This window comes from Phyllobates terribilis, unplaced genomic scaffold, assembly GCF_046119375.1.
Source record: "Phyllobates terribilis strain yellow unplaced genomic scaffold, ASM4611937v1 Scaffold_11__3_contigs__length_659146591, whole genome shotgun sequence".
Lineage (NCBI taxonomy): Eukaryota > Metazoa > Chordata > Amphibia > Anura > Dendrobatidae > Phyllobates > Phyllobates terribilis.
The window spans coordinates 453,234,517-453,258,488 of record NW_027362771.1 but is presented as its reverse complement, the minus strand read 5'-3'; the positions used below and the strand labels follow the sequence as shown (position 1 = coordinate 453,258,488).

The window sequence follows — 23,972 nt, the reverse complement described above, 5'->3', positions numbered from 1 at the left end:
GGTACACTAAAGGACCTGCCGACGTCAGCGGTCGCGTGACCAGTCAAATGACTAAATGACGTCATGGCAGGTCCTTGAGTCCACCGCGATCTGCCAGCAAGCCAGGACAAAGACATCGGGGGCGATCAGAAGGTAAGTATAATATTTATTTTTTATTTTATTCTTCTTTTTACAGGTTCTATAGAACCCGGGTCCGGAGGAGAGTCTCCTGTCCTCCAGATCCGGGTACCATCTGCACATTGAAACGCATGTTATCCGCATATACCGATCCAGTGATGCTGATTCCATGCGTTCCAATGCTAGTCAATGGCGGCGAAAACGCAGCGCTTCTGCAAAATAATTGATAGTGCTGCGTATTTTTCCGCAATTTCCGCAGCATGTGCACAGCACATGCGGATTATCATTGGGGAACATGGCAGATCTTCTACCTAGCGTTTTTTAAGCGTTTCCGCAGCGCAATTGCCGCTGCGGAAACGCTTAAAAAACGCATCGTGGGCACACAGCCTTAATAGTAACTTGTTTACTTGCAGCAGATGGAAATCTGTCCTGCTCATCTGATGGGTGTGGGTGCATTGTAACAAGCTGTATTCTTGCATGCCCATTACATCACCAGGACCGGGTTTTATTCCATGGTGGTAAAGAATGAAGCTTCAAGTGCTGATCTTTTGCAAACACTATATTACTTAGAAAGTGCTAGAAGTTTCTTCCCTGATGAGGGATTTTATAGTTGGAGGAGATATAAGACTCAGACTATATAACATTCAGGACCAAGTTTCATTTTTTTTCTATGGTTGCAGTGTTGCCCATAATATTTTTTCCCACAAGAACCAGGATTGTGCAATAAATCAATATATAACCAAAAGTTGCCTTGTACGCCTTGCTTTTACTTGTACAATAATTCCTTCTTTGTGATTAATAAGCAGTTGTGCATTTGTAGCTGCAGTTTATGGAGGGCTCCTGGAATAGATCCTCATTAGTTTTTTCCTTTTCTCCTCCTGACATAGTATAGCTAAAGGTGAAGAGGTGGGAGGTTGCTGAGAGAGGTCATATGGGGAGGTGAGAGAAAGTGCTGATCAGGCTTTCATGTAGATGCCTGAGCTATTCTGGTGCTTCCTGAGAAGAGATCAGCGAATCAATACTATGGAAGTAATATGAGGAAACGTAGTGTTTTGCTTTTTGTGCTTTTCTTGGTTGGGGTATGTTCACACCCTGCAGACTTTCTACAGAGTCAGCGATGGTCTTGTGCATCTAAATAGGGTCTGCAGAAATCCTTGCACCTGCTGTGGAAGTAACCTCATTCAGATAACTGGAGTTTCTGCCACAATCTGCAGCGTGTGAACATATCTATTGTCAGTCTTCAATGTTCCCAAAATCTGGAGTATATCATTGTCACGAAAACCTCTCGGTCACGACACACGTGCCTCAGATATGACTGTAAAGGGGGCTCCACTTTCCACTCACTAGTCCTCTTGCCTATCACAATAGGCCAACAATGTGCTAAGTGCACCCTGCAGACACTCGCCACATCCATGCCACACTTTATCCTGCCGCCAATCACAGCTTTCCCAGTGATGCCTGCACTGGGTAACTCGTTAGTAATGATGCACACCCAGCTTTCCGAAGCTCCTGAACGGTCGTCCACTACTTGTGCTCTCAGTAGAAGGTAACACAGCCAAGCTATTTTCTCTTCTCGTGATTGTGGATACTTAGAGCAACAAGGGACAAACACATTCACGTTTTTATCCCTTAAATATGTGTATTAATATACTCGCGTACCGCTGCTCTCTCCGGGATACAGCGCCGTTCTTCTCCTCTTCTCAGTGACGTCACTGCTCTCAGACTCCCTCTATGCTCTGTGTGAGTTGAAAGTCTCTTTTACAATGAACATCTATGGAGCCTCGTTCTGATGCCCATAGACTTACATAGTGAAAGTCACTTCAGGGTCATGCAGAGCACAGCGTGAGCCGGAGAGTCTGCAGAGCGGTGATGTCACTGAGAAGAGGAGCAGAACAGAGATGGACACCGGAGAGAGCGGCGGTAGGTGAGTATATTAACACACTCACACTACATTACATGCACATACACAGATTTACTGCATAAAAACTTTAGTGAGAGTGCTGCTTTAATAGACAAAAAAAAGTACAGTGTTTTAAAATGTTACAAAAGATGGAATAATAAGAGCATTCATATAGGCGAAAACAGTATGAAATTAAAAGCATAAAATACAGATACATCTTAAGGATTGGATCTGTGATCGCTTCTGGCGGAGGAGAGCGTCGCGGGAAATAAGGACAGATCTGCAATACACCTGACAATGATGTTAGTTACATGACATGTTATAAGGGGTCTCATCAGACCCCCTCACTCCGCTGAGGACAGCTAATTAGATTAGCTTCTTATTGTTTTAGCCCTCATTTCCGCTGTGGCTCATATTTTCCCCCAGAAACAACTAGAAAAATTATGGCCGTCATCTTACTGAACCTCCTTCAAGCATTCTATACATACCACACATAAATATTAGAAATCCATAATTCAGGGCTATATTGCACTCAGTATACAAAGTATAGAAGTAATTGGCTCAGTATACAATGTGTAACAATTTTAAAAAGCCAAAATGGCACCAAAAAATCTATTTGTGTCCCCTGCTACACTGGGAGTGGTCTAATGCATAGACAAAACAATATACAGGGTAAAGAACTGTCAATATGATGACATGGTAAAAACCAAAGGATAATAATGTATAATCACTATAAAAGTTAATGGACAAATGAAATTAATTGCATCAATCGATATCCTAATAAGTTTCCCAGTCAGTTTATAATTGTCTCCAGTGTTCTTCCCTGGTGAGGCTGGCCCCCTGGTTTATGTGGGATCTGGGTATTGGCAGCATCCATCTATGATATATTAGGCTATGTGCCCACGATCAGGCTATAGCAGCGTTTTGGACGCAGCGTATTTTTGCTGCGTCCAAAGCCCTGCATCTGAACACGCAGGTAAATCCGCATGTATTCATTGAAGACATGCAGACTAACCGCATCCAATACATTCTATTGTTGAAATTTCTGTTGTGGAGACCAGTGTCTCTGAAAGAAATTGCGGCTCATAAAGCTGCACCTCCTCAATCTCCCTGATTTCCAATTCAGACTCCGACTCCACAGCCCTGCCTCACTACTGAGCATATACATAAAGTGCAGCACAGATTCATCGCAACTAAAAGCCGAGATCCTTAGATCAGGAACAGAACAGACATTTATAGGACATTTCATATCTTTCCCAAATTCTTAAGAAAGCATTTACAGCACACCCTGCATTGTACTGCTGAACCCAATTTATTATATATTTTAGGAGTCGGTCCATTTTATACCGACTCCACGACTCCGACTCCACAGCCCACTAGAGAGGCTAGTATGTTATTCCATACTGCAAAAGTGGGTGTAAGGACATGTAGGGGCAATTGAAGGACTAAAAGGTTCTCCTGGCATCCATTGCATAAAGAAAGCCCAACGAGTACGATTGGTATATACACCATGAAAGTCTAGGCGTGGACTTCAAGCATCATGTGAACAGAATCTTTAGGCTAAGTCCCCCCATGAGTATTTGGTGAGTTTTCTATGTGGTGGACTTTCTGTAGCATTTCTGCACATGTTAGGTAAATTAGGTTACTTGTGTTTTTTCATTGTATTTTTGGCTGCATTTTTTTATCACTTTTTTCAGCTGCAATTATTGTCTTTTTTTGTCATGCTTTAAATAAAGCTGCTGTTTTTTATGCTTCCTGTTACTTGGCTTTGTTTAAAACTTTCTTGATTGTCGTGAAGATTACATAAATTTTTAGTGCGACTCTGCTGTGGCAGCGTGCTAACAATGCATATTCTTCAGATTTTCCTCCTCTAATTCAATTCAAAGGGGAAAATCCACACATAAAACTCACATTTACCGCAGGAGAACTTGGCATGTTGCGGATTTGAAACTCTCACCGCAGGTCAGTTTATGCTGCATTAAATTAAAAGCACAATGGGCATTAGATTTACGCAAATCCCATTCACTTTTGCTGGAACTGTAAGACGCTTTTTTTTTTTTTTTTGCTCAGTGAAGATACGCAGCTTCAATTGCTCACCAAAAACTACTTGTGGGAACTTAACCTTAAAATTTATCTTCACAACTTATAGTACTTTATATGAGAGAGCCATCTACCCGGCCCTTTCCCTAAGGCTGGGTTCACACATTGTGTGCATATATGTTGACTTATTGGTTTGGGGATTTTTGCTGTGGATTTTGCGGGACTGAAATATGTGACCAAATCCACTGAAAAACCAGCATGTAATTTAGGAAATGTCTGACTGTCCCTTCCTTTGGTAAAATCGACTCCTGACAATGATTTCTATTTGTTTTTTTTCTTGCGTGTCTTGAGTAGCAACGAAAAATACACCATTGAAGCCTCCAATTCTATGAAAACTTTGCTTTATGCACAGTAATTTAATGTTGAATTGTGAATACAAAAAGTACAATTGTCATCTTTAATGTTGAAATCAAATCCTCGATTTATAAAAATTGTTACTTACAATTAGTTCCTTTTGTCTTTGGTCTAGATACTGCGTCCTGGGTCATGAAGCTTAATCCAACACAAGCTCCATTATATGTAAGTGCATTTACTTTTATTACTATTTGAGCTACTGAATGAAATACTTTGATTTAAAGCAACAAATATCATCTTATTGCTTTACAAGAGGAGATATTTGTTGTCCTGAGATTGCAGATTCATGCTTTAAACAAAGATGAATGGACCTGTTACTATGCAGGTGGCCATACACCTTCAGGATCTGTTACTATGCAGGTGGCCATACACCTTCAGGATCTGTTACTATGCAGGTGGCCATACACCCTCAGAATCTGTTACTATGCAGGTGGCCATACACCCTCAGAATCTGTTACTATGCAGGTGGCCATACACCCTCAGAATCTGTTACTATGCAGGTGGCCATACACCCTCAGAATCTGTTACTATGCAGGTGGCCATGCACCCTCAGGATCTGTTACAATGCAGGTGGCCATACACCTTCAGGATCTGTTGCTATGCAGATGGCCATACACCATCAGCATCTGTTACTATGCAGGGGGCCATACACCCTCAGAATCTGTTACAATGCAGGTGGCCATACACCTTCAGGATCTGTTACATTGCAGGTGGCCATACACCTTCAGGATCTGTTGCTATGCAGATGGCCATATACCATCAGCATCTGTTACTATGCAGGTGGCCATACATCTTCAGGATCTGTTACTATGCAGGTGGCCATACACCTTCAGGATCTGTTGCTATGCAGGGGGCCATACACCTTCAGCATCTGTTACTATGCAGGGGGCCATACACCCTCAGAATCTGTTACAATGCAGGTGGCCATACACCTTCAGGATCTGTTACAATGCAGGTGGCCATACACCTTCAGGATCTGTTGCTATGCAGATGGCCATATACCATCAGCATCTGTTACTATGCAGGTGGCCATACATCTTCAGGATCTGTTACCATGCAGGTGGCCATACACCTTCACGATCTGTTACCATGCAGGTGGCCATACACCTTCACGATCTGTTACTATGCAGGTGGCCATACACCTTCACGATCTGTTACTATGCAGGTGGCCACACACCTTCCTGGAGTAGTTTGTGGGCGCCATTTGCAGAGCCCCTGAAATGACAAAATAACAGAAATAACCAGAAACTTATCCTGTTTTGCAAATTACACTCAGGGAATTAATCTCTAAGCCTAATGACTATTTTGATCCCACAGACGGTTTCCAGAAATTAGTAGATGTTGCAGAGTGAAAATTACAAGTGCCCAATACATAGAGCCCGTTTAGTGCTTCTGGAGACATACGTTTGTTATCCTAATTGGGTTGTTTAATTCTTAACAATTGATGATCTATCTCAGTATGAGATGGGTAGGGGTCATACATACCTACAATCAGCTGAAAACGGCTCCAGCAACGGCCAGAACTAAGCAATTAGATTAGCACCTACGTGGCATCGAGTGCCGCTATTTTTCTCCCTTTGGATTATGGATCACTGCTTTCTGTAAGCGGAGCACCACTACCTGTATTGGGGGACGGTGTGATGGTCCGTGGATTTTGTGTTTTTCCTGTGAAGCTGCCGGAACCCCGAGCTTGCAGTGCCGGTGACCGATTCTTCTTCTCCGCTATCATACACCGTTGACACCCACTGCTGATGGTACCAGTTCTGCTTGTGAGCCGGCTGCATCGAATTCTACACATAAATGGTGGTTTGTGGTAACTTCTTGCCCGCTGCACTGTACATGTTCAGAGGATATCCGTGATTAAATGGAGGTTGCCAGCCCAAACTGACAGCTATAACGAAGAATAGAGCCTTATAGGGGAAATAGCCCCTATACAAATCGCACCTTTAGGATGCTTTCACATGTCAGTGTGTGATGGACTGTGATGACAAACTGGCCGCTGGTCTTCCAACCTCAACTCAATAGCCTTGTAGGCATATTTGAAGCTGTGAGATCAGCAAACTCGCAGCCAGCCCATGCATCACGGTCCGAGTCCAAGACGCCTTGTGAAGCTGTCCTTATTAGTCTAACCACTCCCTCTATTTTTCAGGCATTAAAGTTTAATCAAACATGCTAATTAGGGTGCTGGTTGCACCTTTGGTATGGACAAGAGGCCCACTGGTATTGAATAGCCCTATCCCTCCTAGAAATTGCCGTCACTGGCCTGAGCTTTTCCTGCAGACTGTTTGTGCTCCAGGCTGTCAATCACCAGTAAAGGAGGGGGAAACGTGCAAAACCAGTGGGTGGACCGGTGCACTGAGCCTCTGCCACACCAAAGGTGCACTGAGCACCCTGCTTAAAGGGGTTATCTGGTTCAAATCGATAAGTCTGCAGTCAGTCTAATGAGTTATTAGATTTATCAATCCCCCCAGCGCACTTACTGTGGTCTGCAGAAATGCGCCAATTTCTGAGCCGGGACCAGAGGTTACATATGCATTATACATACTCCCAGCCAGAATCTGACTAGTGGGCGCATACATACATACTACATACCCTCCGGTCCCTACTCAGAAACCGACGAATCCCCTCAGGGCACAGTGCCTTCGCTGGGGGGATTCTTAAGTCTGCAGTGGCACAGAGTGACTGCAGACTTATTGATTTGGATCGGAAAACCCCTTTAATTGATTTGGCTATACTTCAGTTTCTACAGAATGGAGGCAGAGATTAGATCATTAAGGTTTCGGTCCGACGGCCATAGATTCTTCAATCTGAAAAAATCAGGCCGATTATGCAAATTACACTCTGATCAAACGCTGTCAGAGTTTGAGCCGAGTGTCGGCATAGTGTGATCCAATTGTTTCGGATGAGAGAAATGGAGCACACCGTGAGGAGAAGATGGAGAACAAAATTTTCTCGTCTTAATTCTGTGAGTCAGTGGAAATTGGACTGCACTCAGATGTCATCCGAGTGCTGTCTAATGTTTTCCATACACCCATAGACTTGAATTGGTGAGTGGCAGCAAAACTAACTCAAAGTGAAATTGCATCATGCAGTGATTTCTTTCCACTGACACATTCGGTCAGTGAAAAAAAATTGTGCATCAGCACTGCCCCATTTATAACCGATGAAAAAATCAGATATCACTTATGCGATATGTGAGCGAGCCCTTAAGGTGTGAATTTTTTAGGGGTTATATCCCCTACAGCAGTGTCTCCTACATAATGAATATGCTCCTGCCCCTGTGTCTCCTATGTGATTTATATGTTCCTGCCCGTGTCTCCTATGTGATTTATATGTTCCTGCCCGTGTCTCCTATGTGATTTATATGTTCCTGCCCGTGTCTCCTATGTGATCTATATATTCCTGCCCCAGTGTTTTTTTACAGTATATGATGTAGATGCTCTAGCCCCAGTGTCTCCTATGTGATGTTTATGCACCAGTCCCAGTGTTTCCGATGTGATTAATTATATACAGCAGCACAAGTCTTCTATGTGATGTGTATATATAGCAGTCTCTGTGGCTCCTATGTGATGTATATACAGCAGTCTCTGGCTCCTATGTGACATATACAGCAGTCTTGGTGTCTCCTGTGTGACATATATACAGCAGTTTCAGCTTATCCTATGTGATGTATATACAGAAGCCTCGGTGTCTATGTGGTACAGTATATACAGTCATGGCCAAAAGTATTGAGAATGAGACAAATAGAAATTTTTCCAAAGTTTACTGCTTCATTTTTTGTAATGGCAATTTGCATATACTCCTGAATGTCAAAGAGTGATCAGCTTAACAGCAATTACTGTAATTGCAAAGTCAATATTTGCCCAGAAAATGAACTTTAACTCCCAAAACACATTTCAACATCATTGCAGTCCTGCCTTAAAAGGAGCAGCTAACATCGTTTTAGTGATTGATCGCCAGCCCTGTTCTCATCAACACCCACACCTGTGTTAATTGATCAATCAGTCATGATTAAGTAAGAATGACATCACTGGACAATTTAAAAGGAGTCTGGTTCTTGGTATCATGGTTTCTCTTCAGTTAACCATGGTTATCTCTAAAGAAACACGTGCAGCCATCATTGCACTGCACAAAAATGGCCTAACAGGGAAGAGTATCGCAGCTACAAAGATTGCACCTCAGTCAACAATCTATCGCATCATCAAGAACTTCAAGGAGAGAGCTTCCATTGTTGTCAAAAAGGCTCCAGGGCGCCCAAGAAAGACCAGTAAGCGCCAGGACCGTATCTTAAAACTGTTTCAGCTGCGGGATCGGACTACCAGCAGTGCCGAGCTTGCTCAGGAATGGCAGCAGGCTGGTGTGAGTGCTTCTGCACGCACTGTGAGGCGTAGACTCTTTGAGCAAGGGCTGGTTTCAAGGAGGGCAGCAAAGAAACCACTTCTCTCCAGAAAAAAGATCAGGGACTGACTGATATTCTGCAAAAGGTACAGGGAGTGGACTGCTGAGGACTGGGGCAAAGTCATTTTCTCTGATGAATCCCCTTTTCGATTGTTTGGGACATCTGGAAAACAGCTTATTCGGAGAAGAAGAGGTGAGCGCTACCACCAGTCTTGTCTCATGCCAACTGTAAAGCATCCTGAAACCATTCATGTGTGGGGTTGCTTCTCAGCCAAGGGAATCGGCTCACTCACAGTCTTGCCTAAAAACACAGCCATGAATAAAGAATGGTACCAGAATGTCCTCAAAGAGCAACTTCTCCCAACCGTCCAAGAGCAGTTTGGCGCCCAACAATGCCTTTTCCAGCATGATGGAGCACCTTGCCATAAAGCAAAGGTGATAACTAAATGGCTCATGGAACAAAACATAGAGATTTTGGGTCCATGGCCTGGAAACTCCCCAGATCTTAATTCCATTGAGAACTTGTGGTCAATCATCAAGAGACGGGTGGACAAACAAAAACCAACAAATTCTGGCAAAATCCAAGCTTTGATTATGCAAGAATGGACTGCTATCAGTCAGGATTTGGTCCAAAAGTTGATTGAGAGCATGCCAGGGAGAATTACAGAGGTCTTGAAGAAGAAGGGGCAACACTGCAAATATTGACTTGCTTCATTAACTCATTCTGTCAATATAACCTATTGGTACTCATAATATGATTGCAATTATATTTCTGTATGTAATATAAACATCAGAATAACACTAATAAAAACCAGAGGCCAGCAGATCATGTGAAAATATAATTTTGGTGTCATTCTCAAAACTTTTGGCCATGACTGTACTGCAGTCCTCCCTCACATTAGGGGGTGAGATAATTGACCAGATATTGCAGGATAATTTTCACGTTGATAATTATGTATGTCCCGCGAATGATGGTATAAATATCCAAATGGCCCTTCACAGAAAAAAAATTCCCCACCTCTGTCTTACAAAAATTAACTTTATTCCATCAGCATCATATATGGTAATGAGGCAGAACTAGTCTAGTTTCTGCAGACTTGTCCATGCCTTGACCCATCTAATCATTCCTCCCTAGGTGGGTTGACAGCCTGCATACTGTACTCGTTATGGTAGTATCATTATGCAGGCTGTTGGTCTCGGTGTGAGGTGTAATTAGAAGATCCAAGGCAGGGACTAGTCTGGGGTAAGACACTCCCCTCTGGACTAGTCCTGCCTCATTTGTATATGCCACACGACAGGATAAAAGTTCATTCTTAAGTGATTGCATTGTTACTATAACGCAATGTTTCCCAAACGCAAGTCCTCGGGCCCCCAACAGACCATGTTTTCAGGATTTCCTTAGTATTGCACAGGTAAATTCTTATCAAGGCATCAGAAATTACCACCTGTACAATACTAAGGAAATCCTGAGAGCCTGATCTATTGGACTGTGAGGACTGGAGATTAGGAACCACTGGTATAATGCTTCAAATGCCTTGTTAGAAAACAGGAATTGCCATGTATACCGCTTTTGTAGTCGTCGGGAATATTCCTGTGACCTGATGTTCTACTGTTTTCATAAGAGAAGCCACAGTGATCAGAAGTCCTCTTCTTGTGCCTAAGTCAGTTTGACTCTGTCCTTGGCAGTGTATGTGAATTTTTCTGAAAAGGTCCGTGGGCGAGTCTGGACCCGGGATTTGTTATAAAGCTCTGTAAAATAGTTACAAGGTAAACATGCTAGAAATAACTACAATAATATGTCCGCTATGCTGCAGTAAAATAGCTGGATGTTCATTACTCTGGGATTTACTAGATAGTCCGACAGTCAAGTTATATGATGGGCTAGCAACAGGACGGGAATAATTGTCCGGCATGTGCTGGCAAGCACAATGTGCACTAAAGTCATGTATTCTAACGTTGTCATTCAAACTGGGGTTTCAATTTTTGGCAAAAGGCATAAGTAGTGTATAACAAAAGTTTCATAAGTTTTTTTTTTCCTTGGTGTCAAATCATTTGACCTCATTTCCTATCAGTGGATGAATAAACATTCTGTTATATTTAGAAACTGAGAACCAATATAGGACAGACAGACTGATACTAATGTATCTAGTGTAGGCTAAATAATGAGGAGCAAATGTCGGTCTCCAGACTGATACATTTTACCTCCAGTACATTGTAGCTGACAGTCCGGACAGACGTCTAGACAATTCCCTAGCCTGAATACATTTGTAGCAAAACCTCAATTTAAAGGAAATCTATCATGTCAGATAATGCTATTTACCTGCAGATATAGAGGTAATATGCAGGCAAATAGCATTAGAAAGGTGTCTGGCTGCTGTACTGAAAGTGTGGCTACTGGTAAAAAATGAACTTTACGTCTCCCGGGAGCCACTGGCTTTCAGTCATACAGGTACACCCTGGCACTTTGACTGACAGATCGCTCTGCAATTTAAGTGGGCTTTTCACATAATAAAAACATGTAATCTGTTCAAAGAGATAGATAAGTGTCTGATTGCTTTAGATTGCAGCATGAGAATGGGGTCCATGATTCCCCTATATGATTGGAGCTGTAGTGTGTATACATGACCATTGTTGGTGGGATTGGCAGAGATAGCCAAGCTTTGTACGTGACTATTTTCACCAGTCTTATAGACTTATGCGTGACATGCACATGCTGGACCTCCCTTCCTTTCATATTGACTGACATTGAACCTCCGTTCTTTGTGTCTGTCGTCAGACCCATCCATCAAGCATGTAATACCTATGATGCGGAGAGGTTATGACTCAGAGGTGCACAACCTACGGCTCGGGGACACATTCTGTATAAAGTAGTTTCCTTGTCATAGGGCAGAAGACATGGGACGCTACTCTGGAGCAGGGGTGGACAAGCACGAATTGAGCAATGAGTACCATACCTGAGTGCCAATCGCATGAAGAGACGGGTTCCTGAACCCCTGTTTGGCACTCCAGACAGGCGTATTTTGGGTTTAGTAGAGGCTGCCCTATACATTCAACTTTTAATATTCTTATTTTAGTGGAATTGTGAATGCAACAGCTACTACAACACCCATCATCTTCAATGTGAGAGTTTACCCATGTGCAGTGTCTCCTCTTCTCTAGAGTACTGGTTGGTAGTGAAGAGCACCCCCATTTTCCAGATATGTGGGAGTCGACGTGTTGTAACCCGCATCTCTTATACAGTCTTGGCTTACATCTTTTCAGAGATTTGTGGCATATCAAAAGTATAATACCCGTTTGTTTAAGTTTTACTGCGGCTTTTGGAAGTCATACAATACAGAGATGTGGCCTCTGACCTGAAAAGGTTGTGCACCCTTTATAAGTAATGGAGGAAAAAAAGTTTGTGATTTTTTTATTTATTTTATTTAAATCTTTTTTCTACCTTGGGAGCAAACATATATCTTTTGTGGGGGAAAAATGATGGGTGCAACATGAATGCAACTTAAATGACATCTGAGGAGTAAAGCGTTCCATTTCTCATGGATGGTAAAAATCACATGGATGTGAGGAACGGACCCTTTTTGGTCACTAAAGAGGTGTTTTATTTTTCCCCGAACGAATAAAAAAGCAAAAAGTGTTTTTGTTTTTAAATTCAAATGGATCAGTGAAACATGAAAGCAAATCGTAAGCCTTCCAATTTTCGTCAGTGTTTCTCAGATCGCCATCGAATTATATGGCCCTGTCTGATCAGCAAACATGGATCAGAATAAGACCTGCTCTGAGTATCATGAACGCTCAAAACTATGCTGTTCAAGAAAAAATCTAACCGCACACAGACCTTTCACGTGGATGTATGAACGTAGCTTAAGCCCATGTTCCCACATGTTGTGTTTTGCTGCAGATTTTTCTGCAAATTTTCAGCTGAGTTTTGCAGCACCAGCAAAGTCTGAGAAATTCTTGGTTTTTTTTTGCTGCGTATTTTGTGCCTTGGTTGGGTTTTTGGAAAATAGAGCATGTCACTTTCAGCTTTTATTCGGTGTTTTTTCACCCATAGGAAGTAGTGGGTAGTTTTTTTTTCAGCGTTTTTGATGGCAAAATAGAATGGGGTTCCTTTTTTTGACAGAACTTTAAGTACATGCATAAATAGAGGCAGAAGGACAGTGAAAAAAATTCTGAAAGAATGCATAAAAAAACACAGCAAAACCTGCAGACTTGACTCCGTTTTGCTGCATATTTCTGACTGAAAAAAACCACATGTGGCAACATAGCCAAAGGGTGCTTTCACATTGCGTAATGTGTCCCCGTCGGGGCATACGCCCTAAATTCCCCTCAAAACAGGGTCTGGACACAAACTCTGACGGGAGCCTTAGGCTGCAATGGTGATAGCGGAGCTCATGTTCGCTTTGCCATGCACTTTTTTTTGGGAGTGTACGCCCACAGGAGGCAGACACTCAGACGTAGCTGCCTACACAGAACGCAATGTGAACGCACCCTAAGGCTGCTTCCATCCAGCCCTGTTACGGAGGCATTTTTACATCATCAGAACGGTGTATAGTCCGTGTTTCAGCTATAGCCTAAAGCCAAAACCGGCCCATATTCTGCCCTGCAATTGTAGCCTCTGGATGTAAGTGACAGCCGAGATCTTGTAAATGTTTAAGAATCAAAGTATATTAGTATCTTGCATAACTGATGCCACCTGGTAAAATACAAAGTGGGATTTCTCTACCAGTCCTCATGCTTTCTCTACTCCTGTACCGATCAGCAGTATTATATATCCTTCATGTCTCATCTTCTAGGAATAGTTTCCCATCCTGTGGCTGCTTCTTTTGCTTTGAGTTCTGTCTAAAGGAGACACAGCACGGGTCTTAAGATGGTATAATGCGTCATTCAATAACAGCTGAACAGGTCATGTCATGTGACCCAGATAAGCACCACCAAGGGGGCATACTCCATGTTCTGGGAAAGCACCCTGGTCTGCTGCTTTCCTCTATGGAGTCTTGGCATGCAGAAGGCTCAGTTCATTGAACTGTTATAATCCCAACATAATAAACCAACTAAAGGTTTTTTTTTTTACACTGAAAATGGCTTGCACATTAGGCTATGCAAATAGTCTATTCACCGAGGAAGAAGACAGGAACTCTAGTGCCACCTATTGGAAGTGGCAATCCTATAAGTTAATATCGAATCTTTAAAGGGCCTTTCCTCATGACTTGGGTTAAGAAGCCAAAACAGACACTCCATTTGCAGAAACGTGTTCTGGGTTGTTAGTTCCTTGTCAGTGCAAATCAAGGGAATTGATTCGACTGTGTAAAGGTCCATCTTGCAATAGCGTCAGGGAGGCATGTAATTGGCTCCAATTTTTTTCATCAGCAAGCCAACAACCCCACACATAAAGCCAAGGTCATTAAGAACTACAGAGTCCTGAAAGTGTTGATATGTCCCCCACAGAGCCCTGACCTAGATATCCAGTCTATGTGGGATCACATGAAGAGATGGGAGGATTTGCACAAGATCTGTGGTTACTTCTCCAAGATGTTTGGAACAACCTCCCTGCCGAGTTCCTTTAAAAACCGTGTGCAAGTATACCTTAAGAGTGAAAGGATGGCCGCACCAAATATTGATGTGATTTAGACTTCTCTTTTGGTCATTCTCTTTGCATTTTGTTAATTGATAAAACAGAACTATTTGAAAGCATTCTTATTACACAGCACTCATTCCACACTGGATATTACCATCATTTACATATAGCTACTCTATACACATAATTTTAAGAATTTGATGAAATATAGCAATAATGGTCAATATTTCAATGTGTGTGCATAGAGGAGCTATACATAAGAGACGGCAATCTAGATATTTTAATGAATGTGTCAAGTGTAGTATAGTCTGAAATTGGTCGTATTGCAAATTTAAAAGGGCAAAACAATAAGGTCCCACAAATACAGACACCCCAATTTGTCCAGCCAACGCTAAAGGCCTGGATGCATTCTGCATAAAAATGGGAAAATGTGCAATAAAAAGATGAAGAATATGTAGAACATGCATGAGGTATTGATGATATTTTGGCCAAACTACGCAAGCTTGCATCCCACGTCAAGGGTCCTCATTGTTTTGCAAGTCCCTACAATAAGATCAAAAGAAACTCCTCAAGAAGGACTTAAAATTCAAAAAAACATCACCAGAAAAAGGCAGTCTTATCAACACCAGATCACAATACTAATGCACTACAGGAGGCAGCAGACACCCATGATAAAAGCAGGGACAGCACAGGTGCAAAATACTGATGAAACAGCCTACCATTCATGGAGGGGTGGTAGTGTAATATTATGAATGCACACAGATAAGGCACCAGTCACACAATGTCTGGCTTACAGCCTATTGGTGACGCTCATACTATTAGATCAGGCTGGTTGCCTTATCACCACCAGGTCACAATCCTAGTTCTCTGGATCAGTTGGATCCCCAGCAATTGTAATTTGCCCCATATCTCGTGGATAGAGGATAACTTTTACATTTGAGAACACCCCTTTAAATTATTACAAAAAACAGGGAGAGGGGAGAAGTCAGCTCCCTGGTTCTGTGGTTTGCGATGCAGTCTGGATATCCACAGGGAGAGCCTGGAACTTGGCTGAAGATAAATATAATAGAAGAATCCAGCGGATAAAAAAGTAAAAAAAAAAAAAACTATATTGTATCAAGTTAAAAATAACAGCAGTGCACACCAGCAAGTAGCGAAACGTACACGTTTCAACCTAAAGAGGTCTTAATCATGGCTGAAAAATGTCATCCATTTGGCACGCAGACAATATATTGATGGAAAATTCATTTTGTCTAAATGAGGTCTAATTGTGATTGTGAACTAATAAAACTAGTAGAAGCTTTTTTTTTACATCTGTAATTCAGCGACCAAACAAATGTTGTCTTCTGAAATAAAGAAGAATATTAATGTGAATGTGTCTGTTCATATACAGTGTGTCTAATAATATACAGTACAGACCAAAAGTTTGGACACACCTTCTCATTTAAAGATTTTTCTGTATTTTCATGACTATGAAAATTGTACATTCACACTGAAGGCATCAAAACTATGAATTAACACATGTGGAATTATATACTTAACAAAAAAGTGTGAAACAACTGAAATATGTCTTATATTCTAGGTTCTTCAAAGTAGCCACCTTTTGCTTTGATGACTGCTTTGCACACTCTTGGCATTCTCTTGATGAGCTTCAAGAGGTAGTCACCGGAAATGGTCTTCCAACAATCTTGAAGGAGTTCCTAGAGATGCTTAGCACTTGTTGGCCCTTTTGCCTTCACTCTGCAGTCCAGCTCACCCCAAACCATCTCGATTGGGTTCAGGTCTGGTGACTGTGGAGGCCAGGTCATCTGGCGTAGCACCCCACCACTCTCCTTCTTGGTCAAATAGCCCTTACACAGCCTGGAGGTGTGTTTGGGGTCATTGTCCTGTTGAAAAATAAATGATGGTCCAACTAGACACAAACCGGATGGAATAGCATGCCGCTGCAAGATGCTGTGGTAGCCATGCTGGTTCAGTATGCCTTCAATTTTGAATAAATCCCCAACAGTGTCACCAGCAAAGCACCCCCACACCATCACACCTCCTCCTCCATTCTTCACAGTGGGAACCAGGCATGTAGAGTCCATCCGTTCACCTTTTCTGCATCGCACAAAGACACGGTGGTTGGAACCAAAGATCTCAAATTTGGACTCATCAGACCAAAGCACAAATTTCCACTGGTCTAATGTCCATTCCTTGTGTTCTTTAGCCCAAACAAGTCTCTTCTGCTTGTTGCCTGTCCTTAGCAGTGGTTTCCTAGCAGCTATTTTACCATGAAGGCCTGCTGCACAAAGTCTCCTCTTAACAGTTGTTGAAGAGCTGTGTCTGCTGCTAGAACTCTGTGTGGCATTGACCTGGTCTCTAATCTGAGCTGCTGTTAACCTGCGATTTCTGAGGCTGGTGACTCGGATAAACTTATCCTCAGAAGCAAAGGTGACTCTTAGTCTTCCTTTCCTGGGGCGGTCCTCATGTGAGCCAGTTTCTTTGTAGTGCTTGATGGTTTTTGCAACTGAACTTGGGGACACTTTCAAAGTTTTCCCAATTTTTCGGAATGACTGACCTTCATTTCTTAAAGTAATGATGGCCACTTGTTTTTCTTTACTTAGCTGCTTTTTTCTTGCCATAATACAAATTCTAACAGTCTATTCAGTAGGACTATCAGCTGTGTATCCACCAGACTTCTGCACAACACAACTGATGGTCCCAACCCCACTTATAAGTTAAGAAATCCCACTTATTAAACCTGACAGGGCACACCTGTGAAGTGAAAACCATTTCCGGTGACTACCTCTTGAAGCTCATCAAGAGAATGCCAAGAGTGTGCAAAGCAGTCATCAAAGCAAAAGGTGGCTACTTTGAAGAACCTAGAATATAAGACATATTTTCAGTTGTTTCACACTTTTTTGTTAAGTATATAATTCCACATGTGTTAATTCATAGTTTTGATGCCTTCAGTGTGAATGTACAATTTTTAAAGTCATGAAAATACAGAAAAATCTTTAAATGAGAAGGTGTGTCCAAACTTTTGGTCTGTACTGTATATGTATATATATATATATATATATATATATATATATATATATATATATATATTATATTTAGAGAGAGAGAGAGATATACAGTGCATTGTGAAAGTATTTGGCCCCCTTTAACTTTTCTACCTTTTGCCACATTTCTGGCTTCAAACATAAAGATATAAAATTCTAATTTGTTTGGGTAGAGTCAACAACAAGTAGGACACAATCGTGAAGTGGAACGAAATTTATTGGATATTTTAAACTTTTTTTAAAAAAAATTAAAAACTGAAAAGTGGGGCGTGCATTATTATTCGGCCCCTTTACTTTCAGTGCAGCAAACTCACTCCAGAAGTTCCATGAGGATCTCTGAATGATCCAATATTGTCCTAAATGACTGGTGATGATAACTAGAATACACCTGTGTGTAATCAAATCTCCATATAAATGCACCTGATCTGTGATAGTCTCAGGGTTCTGTTTCAAGTGCAGAGAGCATCATGAAGACCAAGGAACACACCAGGCAGGTCCGAGATACTGTTGTGGCGAAGTTTGCAGGTCCGAGATACTGTTGTGGCGAAGTTTAAAGCCGGATTTGGATACAAAAAAATTTCCCAAGTTTTAAATATCTCAAGGAGCACTGTGCAAGTGATCATATTGAAATGGAAGGAGTATCAGACCACTGCAAATCTACCAAGACCCGGCCGTCCCTCTAAACTTTCATCGCGAACAAGAAGACTGATCAGAGATGCAGCCAAAAGGCCCATGATCACTCTGGATGAACTGCAGAGATCTACAGCTGAGGAGGGAGAGTCTGTCCATTGGACAACAATCAGTCGTACACTGCACAAATCTGGCCTTTTATGGAAATACGGCAAGAAGAAAGCCATTTCTCAAAGATATCCATAAAAAGTCTCATTTGAAGTTTGCCACAAGCCACCTGGGAGACACACCAAACATGTGGAATAAGGTGCTCTGGTCAGATGAAACCAAAATCAAACTTTTTGGCCACAATGCAAAACGATATGTTTGGCGTAAAAGCAACACAGCTCATCACCCTCAAAACACCATCCCCACTGTCAAACATGGTGGTGGCAGCATCATGGTTTGGGCCTGCTTTTCTTCAGCAGGGACAGGGAAGATGGTTAAAATTGATGGGAAGATGGATGGAGCCAAATACAGGACCATTCTGGAAGAAAACCTGTTGGAGTCTGCAAAAGACCTGAGACTGGGACGGAGATTTATCTTCCAACAAGACAATGATCCCAAACATAAAGCAAAATCTACAATGGAATGGTTCAAAAATAAACGTATCCAGGTGTTAGAATGGCCAAGTCAAAGTCCAGACCTGAATTCAATCGAGAATCTGTGGAAAGAGCTGAAAACTGCTGTTCACAAACGCCCTCCATCCAACCTCAATGAGCTCGAGCTGTTTTGCAAGGAAGAATGGGCAAGAATTTCAGCCTCTCGATGTGCAAAACTGAGAGACATACCCCAAACGACTTGCAGCTGTAATCACAGAAAAAGGTGGCGCTACAAAGTATTGACTGAAGGGGGCCGAATAATATTGCACGCCCCACTTTTCTGTTTTCAATTTGTTAAAAAAGATTAAAATATCCAATAAATTTCGTTCCACTTCACGATTGTGTCCCACTTGTTGATTCTTCCCCAAAAAATTAGAAATTTATATCTTTATGTTTGAAGCCAGAAATGCAGCAAAAGCTAGAGAAGTTAAAGGGGGCCAAATACTTTCACAATGCATTGTAGATATAGATATATATATATATATATATGTAGATATACATGTAGATATATATATATATACAGTACAGACCAAAAGTTTGGACACACCTTCTCATTTAAAGATTTTTCTGTATTTTCATGACTTTGAAAATTGTACATTCACACTCAAGGCATAAAAACTATGAATTAACACATGTGGAATTATATACTTAACAAAAAAGTGTGAAGCAACTGAAAATATGTCTTGTATTCTAGGTTCTTCAAAGTAGCCACCTTTTGCTTTGATGACTGCTTTGCACACTCTTGGCATTCTCTTGATGAGCTTCAAGAGGTAGTCACCGGAAATGGTTTTCACCTCACAGGTGTGCCCTGTCAGGTTTAATAAGTGGGATTTCTTGCCTTATAAATGGGGTTGGGACCATCAGTTGTGTTGTGCAGAAGTCTGGTGGATACACAGCTGATAGTCCTACTGAATAGACTGTTAGAATTTGTATTATGGCAAGAAAAAAGCAGCTAAGTAAAGAAAAACGAGTGGCCATCATTACTTTAAGAAATGAAGGTCAGTCAGTGCGAAAAATTGGGCAGACTTTGAATGTGTCCCCAAGTGCAGTTGCAAAAACCATCAAGCACTACAAAGAAACTGGCTCACATGAGGACCGCCCCAGGAAAGGAAGACCAAGAGTCACCTCTGCTTCTGAGGATAAGTTTATCCGAGTCACCAGCCTCAGAAATCGCAGGTTAACAGCAGCTCAGATTAGAGACCAGGTCAATGCCACACAGAGTTCTAGCAGCAGACACATCTCTACAACAACTGTTAAGAGGAGACTTTGTGCAGCAGGCCTTCATGGTAAAATAGCTGCTAGGAAACCACTGCTAAGGGCAGGCAACAAGCAGAAGAGACTTATTTTGGGCTAAAGAACACAAGGAATGGACATTAGACCAGTGGAAATCTGTGCTTTAGTCTGAGGAGTCCAAATTTGAGATCTTTGGTTCCAACCACCGTGTCTTTGTGCGACGCAGAAAAGGTGAACGGATGGACTCTACATGCCTGGTTCCCACCGTGAAGCATGGAGGAGGAGGTGTGATGGTGTGGGGGTGCTTTGCTCGTGACACTGTTGGGGATTTATTCAAAATTGAATGCATACTGAACCAGCATGACTATCACAGCATCTTGCAGCGGCATGCTATTCCATCCGGTTTGCGTTTAGTTGGACCATCATTTATTTTTCAACAGGACAATGACCCAAACACACCTCCAGGCTGTGTAAGGACTATTTGACCAAGAAGGAGAGTGATGGGGTGCTAGGCCAGATGACCTGGCCTCCACAGTCACCAGACCTGAACCCAATCGAGATGGTTTTGGGTGAACTGGACCGCAGAGTGAAGGCAAAAGGGCAAACAAGTGCTTAGCATCTCTGGGAACTCCTTCAAGATTGTTGGAAGACCATTTCCAGTGACTACCACTTGAAGCTCATCAAGAGAATGCCAAGAGTGTGCAAAGCAGTCATCAAAGCAAAAGGTGGCTACTTTGAAGAACCTAGAATATAAGACATATTTTCAGTTGTTTCACACTTTTTTGTTAAGTATATAATTCCAAATGTGTTAATTCATAGTTTTGATGCCTTCAGTGTGAATGTACAATTTTCATAGTCGTGAAATTACAGAAAAATCTTTAAATGAGAAGGTGTGTCCAAACTTTTGGTGTGTACTGTGTATGTGTGTGTGTGTATGTATGTATAGAGATATGTATATTATACTATATATATATATATATATATATTATACTATATATATATATATATATATATATATATATATATATATATTTATTTATTATTTTCTATCTATATATAGATAATGTATGGATATAAATGTGTATATATGTGTATATGTGTGTATGTATGTGTATATATATATATATATATATATATATATATATATATATATATATATATATATATATATATATATATATATAATCTCTATCTAGATGTGTAATGTATAAATATATGTGTGTATGTATATTTGTATATACAGGGTTGTCCAAAAGTAGGTGGACAGAAAGTGTGACAAGGTTATGAAGGGGGAGATTTATCAAACATGGTGTAAAGTGAAACTGGCTCAGTTGCCCTTAGCAACCAATCAGATTCCACTTTTCATTCCCCACAGACTCTTTGGAAAATGAAAGGTGGAATCTGATTGGTTGCTAAGGGCAACTGAGCCAGTTTCACAGATCTAGTTTTCACAGATAGATCTCCCCCAAATCTGTTTTCTTTTCAGATAATTCAGATAACACATAATGGCAAATAATTGAAATACAGATCAAAGAAAATGGATTTTAACAGAGTATTGGAAATCTCAAAATGCTGAAACCGTTAGAGCAAATTGGGTTGAAACATTTGGTACTCAAGCCCCAAAGAGACAAACCATTTACCGCATTCGTGACAAATTCAATGCCACTGGCTCAATCCTTAATGCTCCAAGAACTGGTCGACCCAAAACAGTCTGTACAGAAGATAATAAACAACTTGTTGCTGAAACATTTGCTCAGAGTCCAAAAAAGTCCACCAGAAGAGCCTCTTTGGAATTGGGAATTTCACGAGCTTCTATCATGCGAATCCTGAAATCTATTGGGTGGAAAGCTTATCGTCCACATCTAATTCATGGTTTATTGGAGGATGATCCAGACAGGCGGCTGCCATTTAGTGAGATTATGCTTAACGAAATTGAAGAAAATCCAGTAATTTTAGATAACATTATGTGGAGTGATGAAGCTTCTTTCACATTCTCCCGCCATATTAACAGACATAATTGTATTTACTGGTATAATGAGAACATGCATTTAACATTAGAGCAACAGCTAAATGAGCCTGGTGTCAATGTTTTGGGGTGGTATTTTAGGTTTTGGTGTTTTAGGACCAATATTTTTTGATGGAACAGTCACAGGAGATAAGTATCGCGAAATTCTAATGAATCAAGTTGTTCCTCAGTTATAGCAACAGCCTAATTCAAATGACCTTTATTTCCAACAAGATGGGGCCCCTCCACATTATTCGAGTAGTCCGCGAGTATCTTGATGAAACATTTCCTAATAAATGGATTGGCCGAAGAGGCCCACTTGATTGGCCGGCACGTTCACCAGACTTGACCCCAATGGATTTTTTCTTTTGGGGAGTACTCAAGGACAAAGTTTGTAGTCAACAACCAAAAAGTGTCAGTGATTTGAAAAATTACATAAGAGATGCATTTCAAGAAATTAATACCCAAAGAGACTTGTGCAAAAAAGTTTGTCAAAGCGTAAGAGGCAGACTTCAAAGCTGTGCAAATTGTAATGGAAAACAGTTTGAGCACCTGCGTTGATAAAATGTAAGGGCTTTTGTATTATTGTTCAGAATAAAATTTAATTGTCAATGTTATGCTTGTGTTAGTAAATATAATTTTATATATAAATCAAAATAAATGTTATTATTTTCTGGCCACCTACTTTTGGACCACCCTGTGTATATATATATGTGTATATATATATATATATATGTTTGTATGTGTATATATAATATATACACAAATACACATATATGAATGTGTGTGTGTGTATATGTATGTATATATATATGTGTATGTTTGTATATATATATATGTGTATGTATGTGTGTGTATATATATATATATAATACAGTACAGACCAAAAGTTTGGACACACCTTCTCATTTAAAGATTTTTCTGTATTTTCATGACTATGAAAATTGTACATTCACACTGAAGGCATCAAAACTATGAATTAACACATGTGGAATTATATACTTAACAAAAAAGTGTGATACAACTGAAAATATGTCTTATATTCTAGGTGCTTCAAAGTAGCCACCTTTTGCTTTGATGACTGCTTTGCACACTCTTGGCATTCTCTTGATGAGCTTCAAGTGGTAGTCACCTGAAATGGTCTCCCAACAATCTTGAAGGAGTTCCCAGAGATGCTTAGCACTTGTTGGCCCTTTTGCCTTCACTCTGCGGTCCAGCTCACCCCAAACCATCTCGATTGGGTTCAGGTCTGGTGACTGTGGAGACCAGGTCATCTGGCGTAGCACCCCATCACTCTCCTTCTTGGTCAAATAGCCCTTACACAGCCTGGAGGTGTGTTTGGGGGCATTGTCCTGTTGAAAAATAAATGATGGTCCAACTAAACACAAACCGGATGGAATAGCACGCCGCTGCAAGATGCTGTGGTAGCCATGCTGGTTCAGTATGCCTTCAATTTTGAATAAATCCCCAACATTGTCACCAGAAAAGCACCCCCACACCATCACACCTCCTCCTCCATTCTTCACGGTGGGAACCAGGCATGTAGAGTCCATCCGTTCACCTTTTCTGCCTCGCACAAAGACACGGTGGTTGGAACCAAAGATCTCAAATTTGGATTCATCAGACCAAAGCACAGATTTCCACTGGTCTAATGTCCATTCCTTGTGTTCTTTAGCCCAAACAAGTTTCTTCTGCTTGTTGCCTGTCCTTAGCAGTGGTTTCCTAGCAGCTATTTTACCATGAAGGCCTGCTGCACAAAGCCTCCTCTTAACAGTTGTTGTAGAGATGTGACTGCTGCTAGAACTCTGTGTGGCATTGACCTGGTCTCTAATCTGAGCTGCTGTTAACCTGCGATTTCTGAGGCTGGTGACTCGGATAAACTTATCCTCAGAAGCAGAGGTGACTCTTGGTCTTCCTTTCCTGGGGCGGTCCTCATGTGAGCCAGTTTCTTTGTAGAACTTGATGGTTTTTG

The 23,972-nt window shown here is 41.3% G+C and overlaps 1 protein-coding gene across 4 annotated transcripts in view; it reads left to right on the top strand.

Moving 5' to 3' along the window:
- Positions 1-23,972, top strand: part of AKAP13 (A-kinase anchoring protein 13) — a 269,973-nt gene that overhangs the window by 59,113 nt on the left and 186,888 nt on the right. For all 4 annotated transcript variants that reach the window (XM_073653290.1, XM_073653288.1, XM_073653289.1 and 1 more), the window contains one exon: positions 4,587-4,636. In XM_073653290.1, the coding sequence (XP_073509391.1) occupies positions 4,604-4,636 (33 nt within the window). In that variant the 5' untranslated portion in view covers positions 4,587-4,603. The remainder of the gene's footprint in view (positions 1-4,586; positions 4,637-23,972) is intronic.